Source organism: Zingiber officinale, chromosome 9A, assembly GCF_018446385.1.
Source record: "Zingiber officinale cultivar Zhangliang chromosome 9A, Zo_v1.1, whole genome shotgun sequence".
Lineage (NCBI taxonomy): Eukaryota > Viridiplantae > Streptophyta > Magnoliopsida > Zingiberales > Zingiberaceae > Zingiber > Zingiber officinale.
This window is the reverse complement of record NC_056002.1, coordinates 124,606,975-124,630,200: the sequence shown is the minus strand read 5'-3', so window position 1 is coordinate 124,630,200 and position 23,226 is coordinate 124,606,975. Positions and strand designations below refer to the sequence as shown.

The window sequence follows — 23,226 nt, the reverse complement described above, 5'->3', positions numbered from 1 at the left end:
GTGGAGAAACGTCATGGTAAAAATATCAAGACACTACGGCCTGATCGTGGTGGAGAGTACCTCTTAGGAGAGTTTAGGAGTTACTTATCAGAGGTCGAAATTCAATCCCAATTGTCTGCACTTAGCACAGCCCAACAGAATGGTGTGGCGGAACGAAGGAATAGGACTCTTATGGAAATGGTTAGATCAATGATGAGTTATTCAGAATTACCAAATTCATTTTGGGGATATGCTCTGAAAACGGCGGCGTACATTCTAAACTTGGTACCTTCTAAGTTAGTACCCTCTACTCCCACAGAATTGTGGAATGACCATAAGCCTAGTTTGAAATATATTCAGATTTAGGGTAGTCTAGCACATGTGCTGAAGGGAGACGCTGATAAGTTGGAATCACGTATAGAAGTTCGCTTGTTCGTGGTATATCCTAGAGGAATGAAAGGTGGTTTGTTTTATAGTCCTAAAGATCAGAAGGTCATTGTTAGCATCAATGTCCGATTTTTAGAAGAGGACTATGTAATGAACCACATACTCATGAGTAAAATTATTCTTGAGGAAATAAGAGAGGACACTTCTACTTTAGTACCAACGGTACAAGATGAGATACCATAAGTAACTGCAACATGTGTCACAAATGATGCACAATTACAGGTAGTGCCTCATCGTAGTAGGAGGGTTGTTAAACAACCTGAAAGATTCATATTTTTGGGAGAGTCTTCAGACTTGATCCCTGGTGAATATGAAGTTGATCCCTGGACATATGATGAAGCACTCCAAGATAAAGATGTAGCATCTTGGAAAAGTGTAATGAACTCTGAAATAGAATCTATGCATTCTAATCAGATCTGGGAGCTTGTAGAACCACCAAATGGTGTAAAAGTCATTAGATGTAAATGGGTCTACAAAAGAAAAAAAGGAACAGACGAAAAGGTGGAAACCTTTAAAGCGAGGCTTGTTACGAAGGGGTATACTCAGAAAGAGGGAATCAATTATGAGGAAACCTTTTCACCGATAGCCATGCTTAAGTCTATCTGGATTCTTTTATCTATTGCTGCTCATATGGATTATGAGGTTTGACAAATGGATGTCAAGATAACTTTCCTTAACGGAAGTCTTGAAGAAAATATCCATATGAAGCAACCAGAGGGATTCATTGTGAAGGGCAAAGAATATCTTGTATGTAAGCTCAATCGATCCATTTATAGACTGAAGCAAGCTTTAAGATCTTAGAACATCCGGTTTGATGAAGTGATCTAGTCTTATTGATTCATTCAGTGTCCGGATGAGTCTTGTGTATACAAGAAAAGTGACAGAAACGTGGTGGTATTTCTTGTATTATACGTAGATGACATTTTGCTCATTGGCAACAATGTCAAAGTGTTGTCAAACGTAAGGGTATAGATGTCCAAGCAGTTTGATATGAAGGACTTGAGAGAATGTGGATATATTCATGGGATCAAAGTAATAAGGGATCACAAGAAAAGGATGTTGTGCTTATCCCAAGCTTCATACATCAATACTATCCTAACTCGTTTTAGCATGCAAAACTCCAAGAAAGGTTTCTACCTTTTCGGCATGGAGTACCTTCATCTAAAGAGATGTGCCCTAAGACATCAAAGGAGATAGAGGAGATGAAGGTAGTTCCATATGCTTCGGTTGTAGGAAGTCTAATGTATGCGATGATATGTACGAGACTGGATATCTGTTTTACCATGGGTATGGTTAGCAGATATCAAAGTTCCAGGACCAGGACATTGGACTACCGTAAAACATATATTAAAGTACCTGAGAAGGACTAGAGATTATATGTTGGTTTACCAGACAGATGATTTGCTCCCTGTGGGTTACACAGATTCGGACTTCCAATCAGATAGGGACAGTAGTAAATCAACCTCGAGGTATGTATTTAATTTGGAAGGTGGAGTCATAGCATGGAGGAGTGTTAAGCATAAATGTGTTTCAGACTCTACCATAGAAGCTGAGTATGTGGCAGCCTCTCAGGCAGCCAAAGAAACTGTATAGTTCAGAAACTTTTTGATGGACTTAGATGTGATTTCTGGTTTGCCCAAAGTTATCACAATTTATTGTGACAACTGTAGTGCAGTAGCAAACTCGAAGGAACCATGAACCCATAAGGCAAGTAAACACATTGAGCGCAAGTACCACCTGATACGAGACATTGTAAAACGAGGAGAGGTTGTTGTTGCCAAGATTACATCAGTAGATAACCTGGTAAATCCTTTCACTAAGGCCTTTACAACGAGAGCTTTTGATAGACACGTTGAGGGGATGAGAATCAGATGTATGGTAGCATTTATGGTAGCATAGTCTTTTAGTATAAGTGGGAGATTGTTGGGATGTATACTATAAGCCTAGCTTTTATATGAACATCTGTTTGAAATGAAAATCACTTTGGTCAAATGTTTGCATTTTATATTTATATATATGTCGATGCAGTTGCCCATTTAATTTATATTATAGATAATATGGTATGTGGTGCCACATAGAAGATCATGTTATCGGTTTCTTATAAATTATAAATAGTAGCTTACAACCAAGATGGATAGGGACAAACTATTGGAACGGTTGTAGTGTAATTTGGTATTAGTTTGTCTTGACTATAAAATTACACTAGTACACTATGTGTGTATTGAGCAGGACCATCTGAGGTTGTTCAATTTATACTGACTACATAAAAGAACAGAACTTCTGTTATTATGGATATGCGCCCTCTTAATCCCTATATAATAACAAGTACGTATACTTAGTATTTATTTCTTTAACTTATAAATGGGTGAGATTTATTTGTTAAATCAATAGGCCTGATGAGTTGGGAGATAGTACTGTTTATATGGTGTGTTGTTAATTATAGAAGGAATCTGTGTCCTAATTATTTAGGCTAATGATGTCCCCTTGAGGAGCTCATAAGGATTATCATGTAAACCCTGCAGGTGGACTTAGTCCGACATGATAATAAAGTTGAGTGGTACTACTCTCGGAATCAGATGTTAATTAATTGAGTTGTCAGTAACTCATTTAATTAACGGACATACGATATCTTAAACACAGGGAGTTTAACACACTCATGATAAGAAGGATCCCATATTCTAATATGTGATTAGTGCGGTAGTTCAATAATAACCCTTTAGTGATATGAGTTATTATTTATGGACTTGGATTGGGTGTTCAGGCCGAACACAAGAAGGCCAAGGCCATCAGGAGGCCTAAACCAATTCCTCCTCTAGGTCCCTGTTGTAGACTCTATATAAAGCCTCACATGCATCCACCCATCCATAACTTGATTTGGTTTAACTTGGTTTTGTTTTCTCCATCCTCCTAGGGTCGGCGGTAAGATTATAGAAAGGGAGGTTTTTTCTAAACAAAATTCTGTTATTTTTCTTTCTTTGTAACCGACGCCAAAGGTTATAGTAAGTGGTGCCCCCTAAAACCTAATTTTCCTAATTTTTCACAATCCTTGTGGTCGGCGCCCCTCTTCCCTTGCTAGGGTCGGCGCCCCTTCCCTCCTCCTTGCTTGGTGGCCGACGCCCCCCCCCCCCCTCCTTCTCGGTGGCCGACGGATTGGAGAAGAGGAAGAAGAAGAAGATTAGAAGGTGCCTCATCCTAGAGTCTCCTTTTGTAACCGGTGGTTTAGAGAAACAAAAGGGTGGTTTCTGTCTTGGTAGATCGTTGCCCACATAATGTCCAAGAAGAGGAGAGGAATACTGCAGAAGATCAAGATGTCTTTAGCTACGAAGAAAGGTACAACTAGTTCTTTAATTTTGCTACGTAATTAGTTAGTTTTCTTTGTATCGATTTTGAATACCAACACAAGAGGCCGACAATCTTGTACTTCGATCAAGGTGTGCTCTGATTCGTCAAGACCTTGCTTGATTGATCAAACACATGTCTGATCGAACATGCGGGTTGCTAGGAATAGTTCTGTACTTGTACAATTTTTTTACAAGGAAATTTAAACAGAATAGAATTCCAGCGCCCTTCATAAGCATGTTTAGATAAATTGATAAATGGATCAAAATATCTAGATATGATCATTAGAGACCAAAGGGTCGTTTATAACAAACCTGGAATAGGATATATGCCTAATGAAAAGGAAGTTGCCTACATATCTCCAATCAATGGTACTAGAAATGATGTTTTTAGAAATAGAGTCAAGAAGAATCTTATGGGCAAGGTAAAACAAGATTGGGTGTCTAAGAAATATTTGCATGACACTTCCAAATCAAGTGCATGGGTACCAAAGAGTTATGTGTTTTATATTGTTTAGGTAGAAGAGAAGAAGGATGCAAGCATGCGGATTGTGGATAGCGGTTGCTCAAGATATATGACCGGTGATGTGAGAAAGTTCTCCACAATAAGATATATAAAGCAAGGAACGATATCATTTGTGAATAGTGGGAAGCTCAAGATTATAGGTAAAGGTACAATTGAGATATCACCTACAATCATTATTCATAAAGTCCTATTGGTTAAGAACATGGAGTTTAATTTACTTAGTGTTAGTCAATTATATGATGCTGGATATAATGTAGAGTGCCATTCCAATAAGTACTTAGTTAAGCACAAGAGTCTTGAAAACATTGTTCTAAAAGGATATAGAAAAAAATCTTTACTATGTTGCTCTTTCATATGCTTCTGTCCTCTCTATTAAGTGTTTAATATCAAAAGAAGAGGAGGGATGACTTTGACATAGAAGACTTGGACATATCGGCATGAAGAACATAGCCAAAGTAGCCAAGATGGAGCTAGTGAAGGGATTATCAAAAATCAAGTACATCAATGACAAGATGTGTGGCGCATGTCAAGAGGGTAAGCAATCTAGATCATCACACAAAGGTAAAACTCTAACTAGTACTTCACTATCTTTAGAATTATTGCATTTGGATCTCTTTGATTGTCATAGAACTCTCTCTTTGGCAGGTAACAAATATTGCTTAGTGATAGTTGATGACTTCTCTAGATATGCTTGGGTTTATTTCATAAAGCATAAGGATGAAACTTTAGGAACAATCATAGGATTTAGCAAAAGGGTATAAAATGAAAAGAACCTCAAAATCAATAGAATCGGGAGTGATCATGGTGGAGAGTTTGAGAATTTAAATTTCTCTAAATTTTGTCTAGAAAATGGCTATAAGCATGAATTCTCTTGTCCAAGAACATCTTAACAAAATGAGATAGTGGAAAGGAAAAATCGTGCTTTACAAGAGACGGCTAGGACCATGCTTAATAGATACTCTTTACCTAGCTATTTGTGGGTCGAAACAGTTAATACCACTTGCTATATTTAAAATCATATTTTGATCTATAAGTTTTTAGAAAAAGTACCTTTTGAATTATGGAATAACACAATTCCTACAATTCACTATTTCAAAGTCTTTGGTTGTAAGGTCTATATTTTAAATACCAAAGATGACTTAGAAAAATTTAAGTCCAAGTCAGACGAGGGAATCCTAGTTGGATACTCATCTACTGGTAGAGGTTATAGAGCATACAGCAAAAGGACTCAAACGATTGAGAAATTATCCAATGTTGAATTTGATGAGTCTACTAGTGCTTACCCTAGGAAATCCTCTATTGATAAGGATGCGCTCGAAAGAAATGAAAACATTACCCAAGAAATTCAAAACCTGCATCTAGGAGGTATTGATCAAGGGGGAGGAAGAAGCGCTTCGGATGATGAAAGAAACAATGTAAACAATGATCATCATGAATGTGATGATCTCATAACTTCTAGGACCATAAGGTACCATCAAGATCATCCTATTGATCAAGTAGTTGGAGATATTATACAAGGAGTAAGGACTAGATCCTATTTTAGAGATCATACTAGTCAAATTACTCTAATATCCCAATTTGAACCAAAATCGATTGATGAAGCCTTAATTGATACGAATTGGATCCTAGCAATGCAAGAAGAGTTGAACCAATTTGAAAGAAGTAGATTATGGGAGTTAGTTCTAAGACCCAATGATATTACAATTGTTACAACAAAATAGATTTTTAGAAACAAATTGGATGATCAAGGAAGAGTCACTAGAAATAAGGCTACGTTGGTGGCTAGGGGTTTCAATCAAGTAGAGGGACTTGATTATGATAAAACCTATGCTTCAGTAACTCGGTTAGAGTCCATTCGGATTTTATTAGGGTACGCCGCTCACATGGGTTTTAAACTTCATCAAATGGATGTGAACTCGGCTTTCCTTAATAGATTTGTTAGGAATAAGTTTATGTAGAGCAACCACCCAGATTTGAAAATATAGATTACCCAAATCATGTTTATAAACTTAAGAAAGTCTTATTTGAGTTAAAATAAGCTTCCCGAGCTTGGTATGAGAGACTCTCATCCTTCTTAATCTCTAAGGCCTTTAGAAGAGGAACAATTGACCCAACTTTATTTCTAAAGTCTAAGGATGGAGACATTTTTGTTGCCTAAGTTTATGTTGATGACATCATTTTTGGTTCAACAAATAACGAGCTTCTTCATGATTTTATTAAACATATGGAAGGTGAGTTTGAAATGAGTCTAGTTGGAGAATTGAGTTTCTTTTTAGGATTGCAAGTCAAACAAACTAGTGAAAGAACTCATGTCTACCAAACAAAATTTCTAAGGAAATTATTAAGAAATTTGGTTTGGAAAATGCTAAAGTAGTATCTACTCCTATGGAAACCAATATTAAGATTGATAATGATTAAGAAGGAAAATTAGTAGATCAAAGCAATATAGAAGTATAATTGGAAGTTTGTTATACCTAACCGCTAGTAGACCGAACATATTATTTGCGGTATGAATGTATGCAAGATGTCAATCATGTGCTAAAGCATCTCACTTAGTTGTAGTAAAGAGAATCTTGAGATATGTTAAGAGCACTCTTAATGTAGGTTTTTGGTACCCTAGAACTCGAAATTTTAACTTGATTGGATACACCAATTACGATTATGCAGGTTGTAAATTAGATAAGAAGAGTACTATAGGTAGTTGTCAATTTCTAGGATCTTCCCTAGTGTGTTGGAGTAGTAGAAAGTAATCTTGTGTGCCCTTGTCCTCAACCGAGGCCGAGTATGTGGTCATAGGTGGTTGTGTAGCTCAATTACTTTGGATGATGCATACCTTCGAGGATTATGAGTTACATTTTTCCAAAGTCAAAGTGTTAGGTGACAATGTGAGCACCATCAATTTGACTAAAAATCCGGTGCATCACTCTAGGACCAAACACATTGAGGTGAGACATCACTTCTTTAAAGATTATGTGGCAAGAGGAGACATTGAACTAAAATATGTTGAATCTAAATCTAACCTTGTTGATTTCTTTACCAAGCCTCTACCTAAAGTGGAGTTCACCTCTCTTAGAGAACTTGGTATGTGCTTTGTAGAATAGTGAGTTTAACTTTGCATGATTCCATAGACTAAATTTAAGATAATTTCTAAATATCCATCTCACAAAGGACCTCGGATGTCTTGCTTGTGTATTTCTTCACTTAGACATCATGTGAGATGTTAGGAAGATGTGTTTGACTCATCATGTTAGTTATGATGCATTACTTTGAGCCAAATTAACATCAAGAGACATTAATCCTTTATTAGACCAATGATTGGGAAGGCTTGTGCAAAATTAGTGTGCTCATAGCTCCTAGAACATGATTGGACATCTTTAGAATACTATGTTCATGCATGAAATTATGCATTCCGATCATAAAGGCATACAATTTTAGAATTTGGTGTGTAATTATCACATAAATGGATACTAGGAATTCATTAAGGTTTAGAAGAACCAACAATTAGGACTTTAGGTTAAGGTTTCATTGAACCATTTTTGATAATTGTGAGTGTTGTATCTATTATGGGATTCGAGATAAAACTATTTTTTCACTCATTTTGTCCACAGATATCAACAAAACAGACATCTCCATAAAATTTAAGTATTTTTGGAGGTTTAGAGAATATTTGATGCATTTCTGAAACTCTACTCAAATAAAATTCTGGACTCATACTGTATATCAGTCAACTGATACAGTTATCAGTTGACTGGTAACATTAGTCGACCGATCAATCGATTGATAATACTGTATTATGATACAGAGAGTTTCTGTATATTTTTTATATTGAGGGCGGTCATCTCATACTTCCATCAGTCGACTAGTGTTCGTGAATCCTTATAAGGTGTGCGCGACTGAGTGGCAGCAGAAACCCTAATTTTTTGTCGTCACTTGCTGTTCTTCGCCACCTCTCTTCTCCTCCTAAACCCTTCAAAACCCCTCCAAGCCCTTAGATCTACTCTCCCTCTTCTCTTCTACCCACTGTTTTCCTCTGATTCAAGTCTAGGGCTTGGGATCATGCCACTCTTTCATCAATCTTTCACTCAGCGACAAATAGAGTGTAGGTAATGCATTCTCAACTCCACTCTTTGGTTTTTGTTTGAATAATAGCTAAACCTAACTTATATTCATGTTTTCCGTGATTACTTCTTTGATTGGATCATAATGGGTGCATTATTTTGCATTTGCATGGTTAGAGTTATGTAAAAACAAAGGGTGGGAGAGGGTACCTCACTACAGTCCCCTCTAGTGCCTTCGAGAGATCTGTTCCCTTTTGAGGCCGCTCGACACCGCTTTGTGACTACCGACTTTCAAATGATGAGTTGTCAGTATCTCAATCAACCCTATTTTTGTGCCATTGCTCCCGACATCATTGAGACAATTGTGCATTATGGTTTAGATAGGCTGGTAAATTGCACAGATATGGTTAATTTAGATCTATGTAAGGAGTTCTACAATAACCTCTATCCCATAGGTGGCGGTGATGGTCGTGCATTTATCACTATTCTTGGCAGAGTACATCTTGAGTTCACTCTTGATATGTTGAGATCCTTCTTATAGTGTAGGGCATCTACTAGCACATTCACATGCTTTCCTCAAGTTGTTGAGCCCCTTACTCAGTCACTTTCCCATGTGTCCATTGGCATGATTCATCAGTATTACTTTCATACTTCTAGGGCTCCTCTTAGGTGCATTTTTGATGCCACATGCATGTCTGCCCCTAGTTATATCTTTTATAAAGTTGTTATTGCATGCATCTTGCCCATTGTCACTAAAGGGAAAACATAGATTGGACTACCTCATTTAGTCATGATGTATACATTAGAGTGGCGACTAGACATTGACATAGCTCTCCAGGTCTTTGAGTCCATCATGCACTTCTCTGGTCCGATGCAAGGGAAGTTGTACATGCCGTTTTGTCATGCCTTGACATGATTATTCGTATCTAGAGGGATTGATGTCACTTAGGGTGCACAACATCAGTTTTCGAAGGACTTTGATTAGCTAGGGGCTCGATAGATATATCTAGCATAGATTGAGTGACGTCAGGGCGTTATGGTATGATATCACAGACATGAACATGATGCTTCATATTCGGACGACGATGCGGAGGAGACCCTTGCTCTTGGACCGACACACATGTCTCTGAGAGAGCGGGTTACTCACTTGGAGGAGTTTGTCCATCAGGAGTTTCGAGAGGTCTGTCAGCAGCAGACCGAGATGCTCGAGATGATGCGACGCTGGGATCTTGCTTCCCAAGGTCCTCCTCCTCTAGCTTATGATGTTTAGGCATGATGCATGGCTTTCAGTTAGTGTCGAGAGACTTTTGGCTTAGACATGTTATTCTTTTATTTATCTCGAACACTATCAATGCTCTTGTAGTATGTTATTATTCCTGACTATGTCTCTTTATGACTTTGCATAGGCTTCTACTTATGCATGACTTTTGTGTTTATTTGTATGACTTTCCTGCTTATTAGTTTGACTTTTAGGCATATCTATTTCTTGTTTGTGTATGGTTGTCATGTTTATGTCTCATTCACTGAGCTTATCATATGTTTATCGATTCCCATTGTGCCTTTTGGTGATTATGTTCAGTATAGTGTGAGAATTTTCAATATGTCATCTGATCTATATGCTGCTAAAAATCCAGCACTAGTCAACTGGCACAAGTACCAGTAGACTGGCACGAGTACCAGTCGACTGGCACGCTGTGTTTTCAGCTCTATTTCTGATGTTTCCCCCAATTCTCTTTCTTGTGGCTATACTTTCTTATAACCTATTTCTCTGACACTCGCATGTAGAAGGCATTTTGGAATAAGGGGGAGCTTTGATTGGTTTTAACTTATGCTTCCTCTATCTTTTTGTTGTATGGCAAAGGGGGAAAAAGGATAGGTAAAGTTAGAACCTTCATTATGTATATGCTTTATGGTTAATATGCTTTATGGTTTTTGTATGGTCATTGCATGTTTACTATGCTTTATGATTATTGCATATTTAAAGAACTAACTTAAATAAAATTTCCAAAGATCAAAAAGGGAGAGATTATTGGTGCAATCTTGCTCTAGACATTATTTACTTTTGATGTTTGGTCAAATAAGTTTAAGTTAGGCGAGGTTGGTGATTTAACATAAATATTGAGTAAGTTGGTACAAAGGAAAGTATAAGAAGATAGTCTTGGCGGATGAAGTCCTGGAGCATGGCTCTTGGCAGTGAAGTTGTTAGGGTCGATTTGTAACTAGAGGGGGTGAATAGCTCGTCGCGTTTCATTTGCTTGCTTCGTTGTTGTTGATATGCAGCGGAAAGACTCGAAACAAGACTCACAACGCTAACATGAGAATTTACTTGATATCTACCTCAAGAAAAGGTGACTAATCCAAGGATTCGACCCTCACCCACTCATCCACTATAAAAACACTCCTTCTCGATAATTACCGAAGGTGGAGAAATCTTGTACAAACTCACACAGAGATATACAAGAAGAACAAAATACAAGCTAATACAAGATCAAATCTTACAAGATTTACAGTGACGAAACCCTAGCTTGCTCTTATTCTTACTTGAATACACCTCTTGACTTGCTTGGAAGTGTACCAATACTTCTCTCTAAGCCTTCAAGATCTGGTGTGTGTCAGTGGGCTCAGTGGAGAAGATCGCGTGAGGTTCAAGATGAAGCTCGCAAAGAACTACTGAAGAAATCGATCGTCGTTAACCTGCGCAATGGTCATAACCCAATCGATCGACTGATCGATTGGGGAGGTTGAATCGATCGACTGATCAATTCAGCCTTCTTTTGTACTCTCGTGTCTACACAAGAAAACTGGCCCCAATCGATTGATCAATCGATTGGGGAGCACAATCGATCGGCTGATCGATTGGGGAAGCTACTGTGCGTGCGATATAAGCTCCCAATTGATCGGCTGATTGATTGGGCTGCTATTTGTAGTAGGACTATGCCCAATCGATTAGCTGATCGATTGGGCTTGGTCTAATTTGATCACTTGATCAAATTGACCAACCCTAGCTTGCCCGAGTTAAGTCTAGGGCTCCCAAACCCAACATCCAGTCAACCGTGACTTGTTGGGACTCCTCGTACCTAGCATCCGTTTAGCCTTGACCTGTTAGGACTACTCATGTCTAGCATCCGGTCAACGTTGACTTGATGGGACTTCTTCACCAAGTGTCTGGTCAATACTTTGACCCACTTGAACTTTTCTCATCGTGCCAAGTGTCCGGTCAACCTTGACCCATTTGGACTTACCATCTCGTGTCAAGTGTCTGGTCCTCCATGACTCACTTGGACTTCCACCAGATGTCCAGTCACCCTTGACTCATCTGAATTTCCTCGTGCCAAGTATCCAGTCAATCCTTTGATCTACTTGGGCTTCTTACCACCAGGTGTCTAGTCAGCTTTGACCCGCCTGGATCTCCAAATGTCTGGCTTCACTCACCAGGTCTTTCATTTGCCTGACTTCACTCACCAAGACTTTCACCTAGCTTCACTCACTAGGATTTTTCCACTGTCCGACTTCACTCACCGGGACTTTCACCTGCCTAGCTTAACTCACTAGGTCTTTCACCTGGCTTCACTCACCAGGATTTTCTAACTGCCTAGCTTCACTCACTAGGTCTTTCACCTGACTTCACTCACCAGGATTTTCCCTTGCCGAATCTCCAGTTAGGACTTTTTCAATCAAGTATCCAGTCAACCATGACCTACTTGACTCTTCTTCACATCAAACTGGTCATCCCTTGACCAGAGGGGAATTGTTCCAACAATCTCTTCAATCAGACGATTGCTCTTGCAATCTCCATATATTGTCAAACATCGAAACTCAAATATCAAGACTTAAGCTTGAGCCAACTTAAACTCAGTCAACCTGGCCAACCTTGACCCAGGGATATTGCACCAACAGAAGTCTCAGAGGTGTAACCTCTTGGTGAAAGAAGATTTAGCATGACAAAGCCGAAGGAAGCACTTGAAGGCAAGTGCAAGGATGAGGAACCATGGGCTTAGAAGCATCCTAAGGGCGCAAGGCTGATGGAAGATGCTTGAAGGCATAAGTCTAGGCTAAGGATTTAGTTCAAGTATTAGAGATCATGTTTGAAGGACTATATTGGCATATTAAGAGGTACCAGTCGATTGATATTTCTATCAGTCGACTAATACTCGATATCAAAACAAACAGAATATTGTGGCTGACTACCAGTCAACTGACACAAGTATCAGTCGACTGGTACATAGTCGTTGGGCTGATGACGCACAGAATCCCCACGGACTTTAAGCAGCACAGTAGTTGTTACTTGCCACAAATTAACTGATGCTTTCATCATTCGACTGATAATTAGGATTTTTAGCTTGGAATATAAAAGGCTTGAGGCTTGGAGAGAAATATGCAACTAATGTAAAAATGTTGTTAAGCTCTCCAAGTGATCTCCAAGCTTCCAAAAACTCTCAACCTCTTCTTCCTAAGCTCATCTTCCATTGTGTAAGAAGAAGAAATCATCGTGTAAAAGTTTTTCCACCTTCGTTCTTGATTAGAGAAGGAGAAGATAATAGTGAAGCTTGATTGTGTGCGTGTGTGCATTGGGTTAATCATCTCAAGGAAATGGAGACCAAGTAAATTGAGGAGCTAGCATTGCCTTCTCATATCTCATTATATCATTGCTATGTTTCTTGCTTCTGCTAACAATTTGTAGGTAGAAATCATGAGAAGCTATTCACCCCCCCCCCCCCCCCCCACTCTCTCTCTCTCTCTCTCTCTCTCTCTCTCCGGACACAAAGGTCCAACACCACCTTCATAAAGTTTCACTATGAGCCATTCTAAGAGGTATTGGGGGGCAAACCTCTTATAATTCCAACCTTGGTATGTTTGTTGGATTTTATCTTGCGTGGGCTTACACGTTGTTTGTAATATACAGATTTATGTCATTACGGAAAAAACTCATTAAGTGATCTAATTAATGGTTAATTGTGGGTTTACTTTATGTAGAACTCATTAACCTATACCGTTATTATTGATAGACTGATAATTGATTTGGTTCATTATAAATAGGGTATGATCCCCGATCCCTGTAGGATTAAGTATTTTGGCAAATCTCTCTTCCTATTGGAAAGGAAAATACATCGTCATCATCATAACTCCCATGAAAGACCTGCCTCCTTCCTCTTCTTCCACAGGATCAGATTTTGTGGACGACTCTGAGATGATGGCAATTCTGTTGCATTTAGTCCATTGTCTTTAATTTATGTATTTACTTTATGCTTTGCTTGATACCGTACATGTTATCTATTCGTTGAGTTCATACGGATTTAGAATTCATTTTTAGAAAACATCCATCAATATTTAATAATATCATTCTTTCAAATACAAGATGAAGTGTAAAGCTTGAGTAAAGAGATAATACAAACAACTTAAGTTGCTTCAACCTTGTCCATGCCCTTAGAGACTTTTAAATAATGTAATCACTTAAATAGAAGAGAATCAAAAATATATTTGTAAAGTCTTGCTAGCTCAAAGATCCTCAAAGACCTTCTATAGTTCTATTTTGTTCGCCTCTAATTAATTGATTGGAATGACTTCTAGTTGATTGATCATATACAAGTTATGTTGGACAACTAACAACTATATCACTAGTCAATTGAGAATCTTATCTAATTGAGTTATTTAAGTCTCTAGTCAATTGGAAACAAATGTAATGAACTATTGTTTGTATAGAAATATTTTGTTCATTGAACCCTTGCATTCATTTAACTCATTGATCGACTATGTATTTTAGTTGACTTAATTATCTTTTAGTTGATTGAATTTTGTTAGTGGCCTCTCTTTCACTTAGCTTTCCTCCTTGTAAGCCTACACAAAATTTTAGGATTGAGCTAAATGATAGAATACAACATAGGGCCAACAATCCTCCCATCCAATGCTTCAAACTTAGCCACTAAGTAGTTTATTCCATCCTAAATTAACACATCATCCTCGACAATATTCTCAAAAGTACCAATCTCAAGATTACATTTCACTCAATAATCTCTTAAGCTTTGATGCCTCCAAGTCTTTATATATATATATATATCCTCACTTGGCTTCTAGTCCATCAAGTGCATGGAACTCCCAAAGCTTGCTTCATATTAATCCTTTGTACCTTTTGGTTCACCTCATTCTAAGTCGCCTTAATGACGGCAAAAATAATAGTCCAGAATAATAATCAGAAGACTTACCATATTCAGGATAGTAATCAAAAAATTGATTCCAATTGCTAAAGACTTACCATGTTTGGATTGTAATCACAACCATATCTGTCGTTATTTTATATAATAACTGAGATCATATACCATATTTATTATTATCATATTTATCATAATATTTTCTATATATTATCTAAACAATCAATATAAATAGTTTGGTTAGATTGCAACAATCATCAATAATGAAAGTAATTATTTTCTCTTTATTTTTCTCTCTATTCTTTTCTATGTCTTTGCGGCAGTAGCCCTAGGGTCCACATCATTATAAGCCTCTGATCCATCTAATACACCTTCCCAAGTTTGTTCCATGCCATCTGATCATCCACCTTGTACCAAGCTATGGAACCATTGTTCATAATAGCTCAACCATAAATAAGTCAAGTCGAATCGAGCTAAATTTTATGGTATTCAAGCTTGTTTGATATGGTAACTGAGTGAAACCATGCAAAGTCTAAAATGAACCAAACCTTAAAATGATTGTTTAAGCTTGACTTGATTTTTTTTATAAGTTTGAGCTTGGTTCAAGATTGGCTTGAGTTTGGTTTATTTAAATATTATCAAACTATTAATTTAAGGTTATTTGATTATTTGAAACTTTTATATTTTAAACTTATTTGGTTGATTATTAAGTTTGATAATATAAACGTGTTTATTCATTTTGAAATTTTCTTTGTTTCTTTAACATATTGATAATAAAAGTTTTTTTGATAAACATATATAGTTCATAAATATTGTCCACGAATATTGTTCACGAAGATTATTTATAAACGTTATTCATGAACATTATTCACTAATGAGTTAAACAGATATATGTTCAAGCTTGTTCAATTAATTTAACGAATTATTCAAATTTATTCATTTAATTGATTTTGTGTGTATTGAATGAATATAAATAAGCTCTTACCAAATTAAATACCAAATATGTTCACGAATATTCGGTTCATTTACATCCCTAAACCTCAGTCTTCAAGTTCCTCCAAGATTCAAATAGTCATTCCAAGTCTTTCAGTTGTTAAGCACAACTAGCTCGGTGAGCTCCATGTGAACTATACATTGCTAACACCTTGCATACTTAATGCACACATGAAAAACCTAGATTAAAGCTAACTTAACGTCTTTTCTAGATGCTTCAAATAACTTGATTGAACCATCTGTTCTCTAATTGAAGCCTCCATTAATGATCTCAAATAGAATAGTGAGCAGAAGGAGCAACTGACATACGTAGATGATAAAAATAATACATGGATCTCATTAAACTGTTCAAGTTAATTTCAGAAATTAATTCCTTATTACAATCTCCATTGTAATCCTAAATCACCTTAAATCTTAACACTTATCTTGTTTCACTCTGACTTAATTATCAAATGTTTATTACTCTAAACATTTCCTGACACTGATCTGCTCCCATTTATAGAGAAAATCTCCAAGCTAAACGTATACAGATTATTATTCAACACGTACATTTGAATGCTTTGCTCAGTTTTAGTTTTTTCAGACATTCTTCAACATATAAAAAGCTGTACAAGAATTAATATCTTCAGACAGAACCATGTGATAGATGACAATAAATTGTTTAATTAATTAGAGGTACAAAACAAAGCTGATGGAATTGACTAATTTCTATATATATATATATATATGCAAGTATAAGACACACTTGATTCTCCTCATAATAAAAAAAGATGTCAAATTGTGTGCTGTATGCTGAAATGTTTTGTGCCAAGCACATATCTGGCTAGGGTTTGTTTATCAATCCTGTCGTTCCTTGTACTCTTCTTACCTTTGAGTCAATAGCACTAGTAGCAGCAGCCAGTAATCATCACTGTGAAAAGCTTCTTTAATTAGTTGGTCCCGTTAACTTTGCTGAGAATTAACAGTGATGATCAGGAGCAGGAAAAAGTAGAGATCAAGCTTAAGGTAATCCAGCTATATTTGGTTGCAAAGGAGAGGAGATCATAACCTAGCACAGCCTTAGTGGGCCCTTGTGCTCCTCTTTTGGAACAATATAATAGTGCTGAGGTTTCATGATCCTTATCACACCGTATAATGAAACGCTTGTATGTATAAAATGATCCTTAATATATAATTGTATACTATGGCATTTTGTTCTTGGTATTCTTCACAGATCAGTAGGCAGTAGCACCAGCAGATCTGTTTGAACTGCTGGCTCAGTGGTGTTGGAGTTACAAGTACAGATATTTATTCATGTATGGAAATTATTAAAACGGATGGACAGAGTAATAATGAGACGAAATTATATGTATGTGTTTTTGTTTCCTTGCGAGTGTGCTTGTTCTCTGTCACCACCACCACCCAACTCTAATATTGGTGGGCTCGAGTTTGAAGCTTTGCGTGGCTTGGTCATGATCCATTCATGCATTATTCTCTCTCACTCTCGCTTTCTCTCTCACACACACCCTAACTTTATCCTTTCAAGTTTCTCTTCAATATTATCCTACTCATCTCGACTCAGTAAGACCAGAGGGAGCTATAGCTTTTGCAAAGCTGCCTTCAACTTTAGGTATATGAGACAGGTTCATTCATCACAGCCAAGGAAAGGCCTCCTCCAATTCCAAGTCTCTCTCTCACTCTCTCTGTAGCTGTTAATTCATATCTCTATTTGTTTGCAGATCTCTTTTCTCTTTCTCCGCTGTCTCAAGCCTTTTCTATTATTCGTTCACCACTATGACCCTTTTTTAATGTCTTGCCCATGTCCGAATTCCTAACAGGCATTAGATATATATCACGCAAATGCTAAGCTCTTCCAACCCTGCGAAGTTTGCTGTCCTTCCTCCCATGAACAGTCCTGTGGTGTCTCCTGTGGATGAGATCAATGGAGGCAAGAGGAAAAGAAGGCCTGCAGGGACACCAGGTACGCGCATGGGACTGTGTTTTTTTTTTTTTGAAATAATAAACTCGCAGAGGCATTTGATCGAACAGGTTACTGACGCGGCGTGGTTTTGAGTGCTAGTGCAGATCCGGACGCGGAGGTGGTGTCGCTGTCGCCGCGGACGCTGCTGGAGGCGGACCGGTACGTGTGCGAGATCTGCGGGCAGGGGTTCCAGCGGGAGCAGAACCTGCAGATGCACCGGCGGCGGCACAAGGTGCCGTGGAAGCTGGTGCGGCGGCAGCAGGGAGCGGATGCGGGGAGGAATAACAAGCGGGTGTTCGTGTGCCCGGAGGTGAGCTGCCTGCACCACGACCCGCGGCACGCGCTGGGCGACCTCGTCGGCATCAAGAAACACTTCCGGCGGAAGCACAGCAGCCACCGGCAGTGGGCCTGCGCCCGGTGCGGCAAGGCCTACGCCGTCCACTCCGACTACAAGGCCCACCTCAAGACCTGCGGCACCCGCGGCCACTCCTGCGACTGCGGCCGCGTCTTCTCCAGGTAATTAAGCTGGTAGGCTCCTTAATTTTCAAAGCTGATCATGATGATGAATTCATTAAAACCTAAATAATTATAATAATAATTATTAGCAATCTCCATCTTAGTTACTCAGTTTTCAGAAACAAAAAAAAAAAAAGAGAAGCAATTTTTTGTTCATAGATTTCTCTTTTCTTCCTTTTTATTTTAATGTCAAAATCAGTACAGAATATACAAATCCTTTTGCAAATTAAAAGAGTATGACATCATTTAAAAGGAAATTTAATTCCTAGTTTAGTAGATAAAATAGGAAGATTTGTAATGATGATCTTAATGAATTTGATCACCTGCAGCGCCATTAAATGCCCACATTAATCCCAGAATTTAATTGGCGACCCTTTTTTCCAGCTCCTTTCTTTAATATAAAAATATTCTTTTGGAGAGGAAAAAAAAAACTGATACGAATATGAGTGTAATTTTTATATTTGGAAAGAGTATTTGTATATAATTTATACAATATATATCAATTAGATATATGTATAATATTGTATGAATACTGCATGCAGAGTAGAGAGCTTCATAGAGCACCAAGATTCGTGCAACGCCAGCCGAGCAGGAGGACGGCAAACCACTCAATCCCCACGGCCTCCACTCACCCTCTCCACTACCGACGTCTCCACCACCACCGACGCCAACGCCAACGCCAACGTCAACGTCAACGTTAACGCCGGCTCTACTCCAACTGCAGCAGCAGCACTACCGGCGCCGTCATTTCTTCCATTATTCTTGCCGCCACCGCCGCCGCTGCCAATTATTCCAAACGAGCGCCACCATCAACACCATAACTACCTCGAGCTCCAATTGCTGCCCACCACGTCCTACAGTCGCCTCCACAGAACCGCACCTCGCGCTCCCTTCTCTCCTGATCAGGAAGCGGCGACGCCGACGGAGCTCCAACTGTCGATCGGGCCGCCAGGAGTAGTTGCCGACGCGGCGCGGGCGCCAGCGAGGGATGATAAGGAAGAGGTGGAGATGGCGGAGAAGGAGTTCGCCGACGCGAAGAGGATCCGGCAGCAGGCGCGGGCGAAGCTGGAGAACGCCTACGTGCTGAGGGAGCACGCCAAGAAGCGGATCGCGTCGATGCTTCTCCAAATCACTTGCCATTCTTGCAGGCAGCAGTGGCCGTCCAAGTCGTCGCCGTCGACGAGCTCCGATCATAACCCTAATTGACATTAACGTGAAGGATTGAAATCCAAAGTCCTGTTCCTTTTACAAACCAACTGAGAACGGTCAGTGTTGATTGCAATAATTCTTGGTGTGATTATTGTGTATTTATCTTTATTAATCTGATGGTGTTTCCATATGAAAGGTTGAAAAAATCATCCTATAAAAAATCATTAATAAGTATTTGTTTTTACACCCCTAACCACTTAACATTCAACTATAAATTGACTTCATAATTTATCTCTTTTCACATAACTTGCGATGTACTGTAAAAAACGTTTGGAATAAATATAATATCCAATCAAAGTTCAATATTAAAAATATATGAAAAAGATTATGAATTTATAAGATAAAAAACATCTCTATTTGTATGAGATTTTTTAGGTAGAATTTAAAAATAAATTCATAAGAATTCAGGTTCAAAATAGACAATATCAAATCTCATATTGAAAATATAATGAAGTGAGCTTGATTGATTGGATACTCTTTACATAAAAATATATAAATTACATTAGTGTAATGCTACCCCTCACCCATTGGGAGACCTCTCATTCATCATACTACTGATTCTTAAATGGCTAACTTACATAGTTACATACTTCGGCCAAAATCTAGTTGTTAAAGAATTTTATTAAACTAACTTAATCTATTTACTTATATGCATTTAACTTAAGCTTTAAAGGGAATAGTCCCAGTGTCTTGAATATAGAATGTAATCAGAAATCTTTTAAAGAAAAGAAAGTTGCACAAGATATATATTGAAAGAAGAAGAGAAATGGAGAGAAGGATCGGAGATTCAAGCTTTGAAAAAAAAAAATTAAACTTCGGACTTGGTGTCAAGTCCAAAGAATGTGGAGCTTATATATATTGATTCGACTACGCATTCGTCAACACTAAGGCCTTTTCATTTTGATATGTTAATAATAAGATTCAGGTTTCAGGTTGGGGATCGCATTGAGTGAATGTAGTCAATTGAAACATTGGGCTAGTTGATGGCTTAGGTGTGTCAACCATTTTTGTTTATTGGTCAATACTCCTTTGTTTCTAAGTTGTATGTTGTTCGACAAACCTTACCTAAGTTTTCCCAAGTTTTCCCATTGAATAGGGTTAATCAACTTATCAATTGGTTGACACAAGTGCTTGAATATAGTCTTTGCATGGGAATCGCTTTAAAGACTTTGTTTGTGGTTTCTTTGCACCTAATGCTTATAAAAAAATATTTTTGATTATTTATTATTTTCAAGTGTCACATTAAACACCAAGATGACTCATTTGAGTAATACTTTTATCTATATCTATATCATCCTAAGGGAGAGGAAAGAATCTATATATTGTTGTGAGTGATTTTGTGTTGGGTCAAGGTGTTATCTTTAGAGGTCGTAAATCTCAATTTGTATAGAAGACAATCCCATTATCTCATTTTAAGAGGTGACCATAGTGAATACTATAGAATGATGCACCAAAAAATGCGTGGCTACAGTAACCTTTTAATTTTTTTTTTGTTATGATTATTTTAACACTCTCGATCATAATTGTGCATCCTTCTCACTAACAATTATCTTCTTTGTGTTTATACAAGGAATTAATAAATTTAGGTCACCTCATATATTCAAATCTTACTATTGTAGTAAAACATGATTACTTTCATTCCAATGTTTCTCACAGTCAGTCCTCAGGATATATGAAAAAAGGTAAATTACAGGATTAACTTACAGCAGGCTACCAAATGGATAGGGATGGGAGGAGTCCCGTTGAAAATTGATCCATGCCCATTATAACAAATCTGTAACCCACTAGCCAACTAGACATCCCGTGAATCAAGCAGATGTTGTATAATAATAATAATCATCTAGGTAATCCTAGTTAGAGATGTAAATGAGCCGAACTGAGCTGAACAGTAAGAAGCTCGAGCTCGGACCCGGTTCGTTATTCCTAAACTCGAGCTCGGCTCAAGTTCGATTTGAGATTTAGTTCTTAAGCTCAAGCTCAGTTCGTAATAAAATTAAATAGCTCAAGTTTTGTTCGAGCTCGGTTCTAAAAAAAGCTCGTTTAAAAATTAAGAAAGCTTAGTTCGAATTGGTTTAAGATAATTAGCTATAATAATTAATAATATATTATTATATTTATTATTTATGTGATATTAATTATATATATATCTAATAATAAGATTAACAAATCTCTTAACGAACATGTTCGTGAGCTTTTTAATGAACATGTTTATGAGCCTCTAAATGAATATATTGCGAGCTCACGAATCAAATACTAATAAACTCGAACGTGGCTCGATAATGTTTACGAGCTCGAAATCAAGCTCGAGTTTGACTCGTTAATTTAATCGAATGAAGTTGAACGGATTTTTTTTTTGAATCGAGATTCGAATAGCTCACGAGCTGTTTGAGTGATTTACACCCCTAATCCTAGTTGCCAAAACAAAGATTAAGATCTGATTTGATCAATATAGTCATTCTAATTCCATGTTTCCACTTTCAATGCCCAATAATACCTTCCTTCTCATTATTTCTTATAATTAATAAATGGAATTTAGTTATTTTATTTTACTTTTATTTGTTTTATTTCTTTTATTTTATTTCCATAGACTCGATTTAATTTTCTCTAAAAATTTGTACGGCGGCATGAAGACGAGAAGACCATAAAAAAAAGGCTGCGCTAAAATTTAAAATGACTGCAGGATCCTTTTCAGTTTTCAGACAGCACCCTTCTTCCCTTCTTTTTCTCATGATAACCTGTACGAAAGATCTGTTGAATGCATGCATCCGCTCCAGCCACCACCATAAATCGCGATGGCCACGTTTTCAGTGCCATAACGTTTCCAGCAGAAAGCGACGCCTCCTCTTCTTCTTTCCTTTATTTTTTTTTCCTGATACGTTGCTTTAGTATGAATGAACGACGCTGACCGTACTGACGCAGACTAGAGCTGGCCGGGCAGGGGAACCCTTCTCGGCCACGAGAAGACAAGCGCATCACGTCAACGTTGGTGGATCAAACTGTGCAGCTAGCGCTACCGCTACCGCTGATGCTGCAGCTTGTCTCAGTCTCAGCTCAGCCGCACCACGTGACGTCGGTGACCAAAGTAATTGCGGAGCAATTACTTTACCTCTCGGCGAAAGTAAACCATAGAACTCGTTTTACGACAGGCGGCTTCCGTCGAGTCTTCTGTGTGATAGTTTATGTAGGAGAGCTTCGTCATTTCCAAATTGCCAATGGGTCAAAACGGTAAATAGATTAAGATGGATTGAATATTTGATAATCGATTAATATATTAGTTGATTAAGACATCAAGAAAATTAAGATTAATTAAATATTTGACAACCAATTAATTAATATACTAGTTGATTGAAAAAGAATCGAATATATAAAAATTGATCGGATATTGGCAGTTAGAAGTACAATATAAAGTTGACATAGGATAGACAATTCAAGTGCATCAAAGTTAATTGGACACTTGATAATGTGAAGTTCAACATGGATTTGACATAAAAAAGAAAGTCCAAGTGAATTATGATTGATAGGATACTTGACGGTTGAAAATCCAACAGGAAATTGACATGAGGCGTGAAGTCTTGACAGATCAAAATTGATTGGATGCTAGTAATGAGGAAGTCTTGACAAGTCAAGGTAAACGACAATGAAGTTTTTACAGATTAAAAATTGATCAGATATTAGACAAATGAAATTTTAGTAGGTTGAAATCAACTGAATATCGAATAAGGCGAGAATTCAACCATTGTAAGATTGAAATTGGAGTATTAGTCGATTAATATGGTGTATCAATCGATTAATGGATATAAACCCCCCTATATCTCAAAAATTAAGGTTATTATGGTTTTGCTAGAGTTACTTGGTTACTACGGTAGTTGAGGTTTGTTGCAAACCTCAACCCCTCCTTAAAAAAAATTAGTCATTTTGAGATAGTTACAATAATTTTAAGGTTTTCTATGGTAATTGGGTTAATGGTTTGCTGCTACAGTAGTTTTACTACAACACCAAGTTGCAACAATCAATTAGTGACATGTAACGAATATAACACTCCTAAATCGATTGT

General features: G+C 37.7%; 1 protein-coding gene across 3 annotated transcripts; it reads left to right on the top strand.

Moving 5' to 3' along the window:
- The first annotated feature begins 16,910 nt into the window (after positions 1-16,910).
- On the top strand, positions 16,911-19,302 carry LOC122021725 (protein indeterminate-domain 16-like). 3 transcript variants are annotated; one of them, XM_042579879.1, is made up of 4 exons: positions 16,911-17,151; positions 17,305-17,447; positions 17,552-17,963; positions 18,506-19,302. In XM_042579879.1, the coding sequence occupies exons 2-4, from the start codon at positions 17,327-17,329 to the stop codon at positions 19,167-19,169; spliced, it is 1,197 nt and encodes a 398-aa protein (XP_042435813.1). In that variant the 5' UTR covers positions 16,911-17,151; positions 17,305-17,326; the 3' UTR covers positions 19,170-19,302. The 3 variants fall into 3 exon arrangements, with proteins under 3 accessions (XP_042435813.1, XP_042435812.1, XP_042435814.1); XM_042579878.1 differs by having other exon boundaries at positions 16,911-17,447; XM_042579880.1 differs by having other exon boundaries at positions 16,916-17,447; positions 17,547-17,963.
- The last annotated feature ends 3,924 nt before the right edge of the window (positions 19,303-23,226 follow it).

Excerpts from the sequence above, each read along its gene's own strand:
- LOC122021725 (XM_042579879.1), top strand. The coding sequence starts at position 17,327 with ATGCTAAGCTCTTCCAACCCTGCGAAGTTTGCTGTCCTTCCTCCCATG. Across the intron at positions 17,448-17,551 it reads AAGGCCTGCAGGGACACCAG|ATCCGGACGCGGAGGTGGTG; the intron begins GTACGCGCATGG and ends GTGCTAGTGCAG. Across the intron at positions 17,964-18,505 it reads TGCGGCCGCGTCTTCTCCAG|AGTAGAGAGCTTCATAGAGC; the intron begins GTAATTAAGCTG and ends TACTGCATGCAG.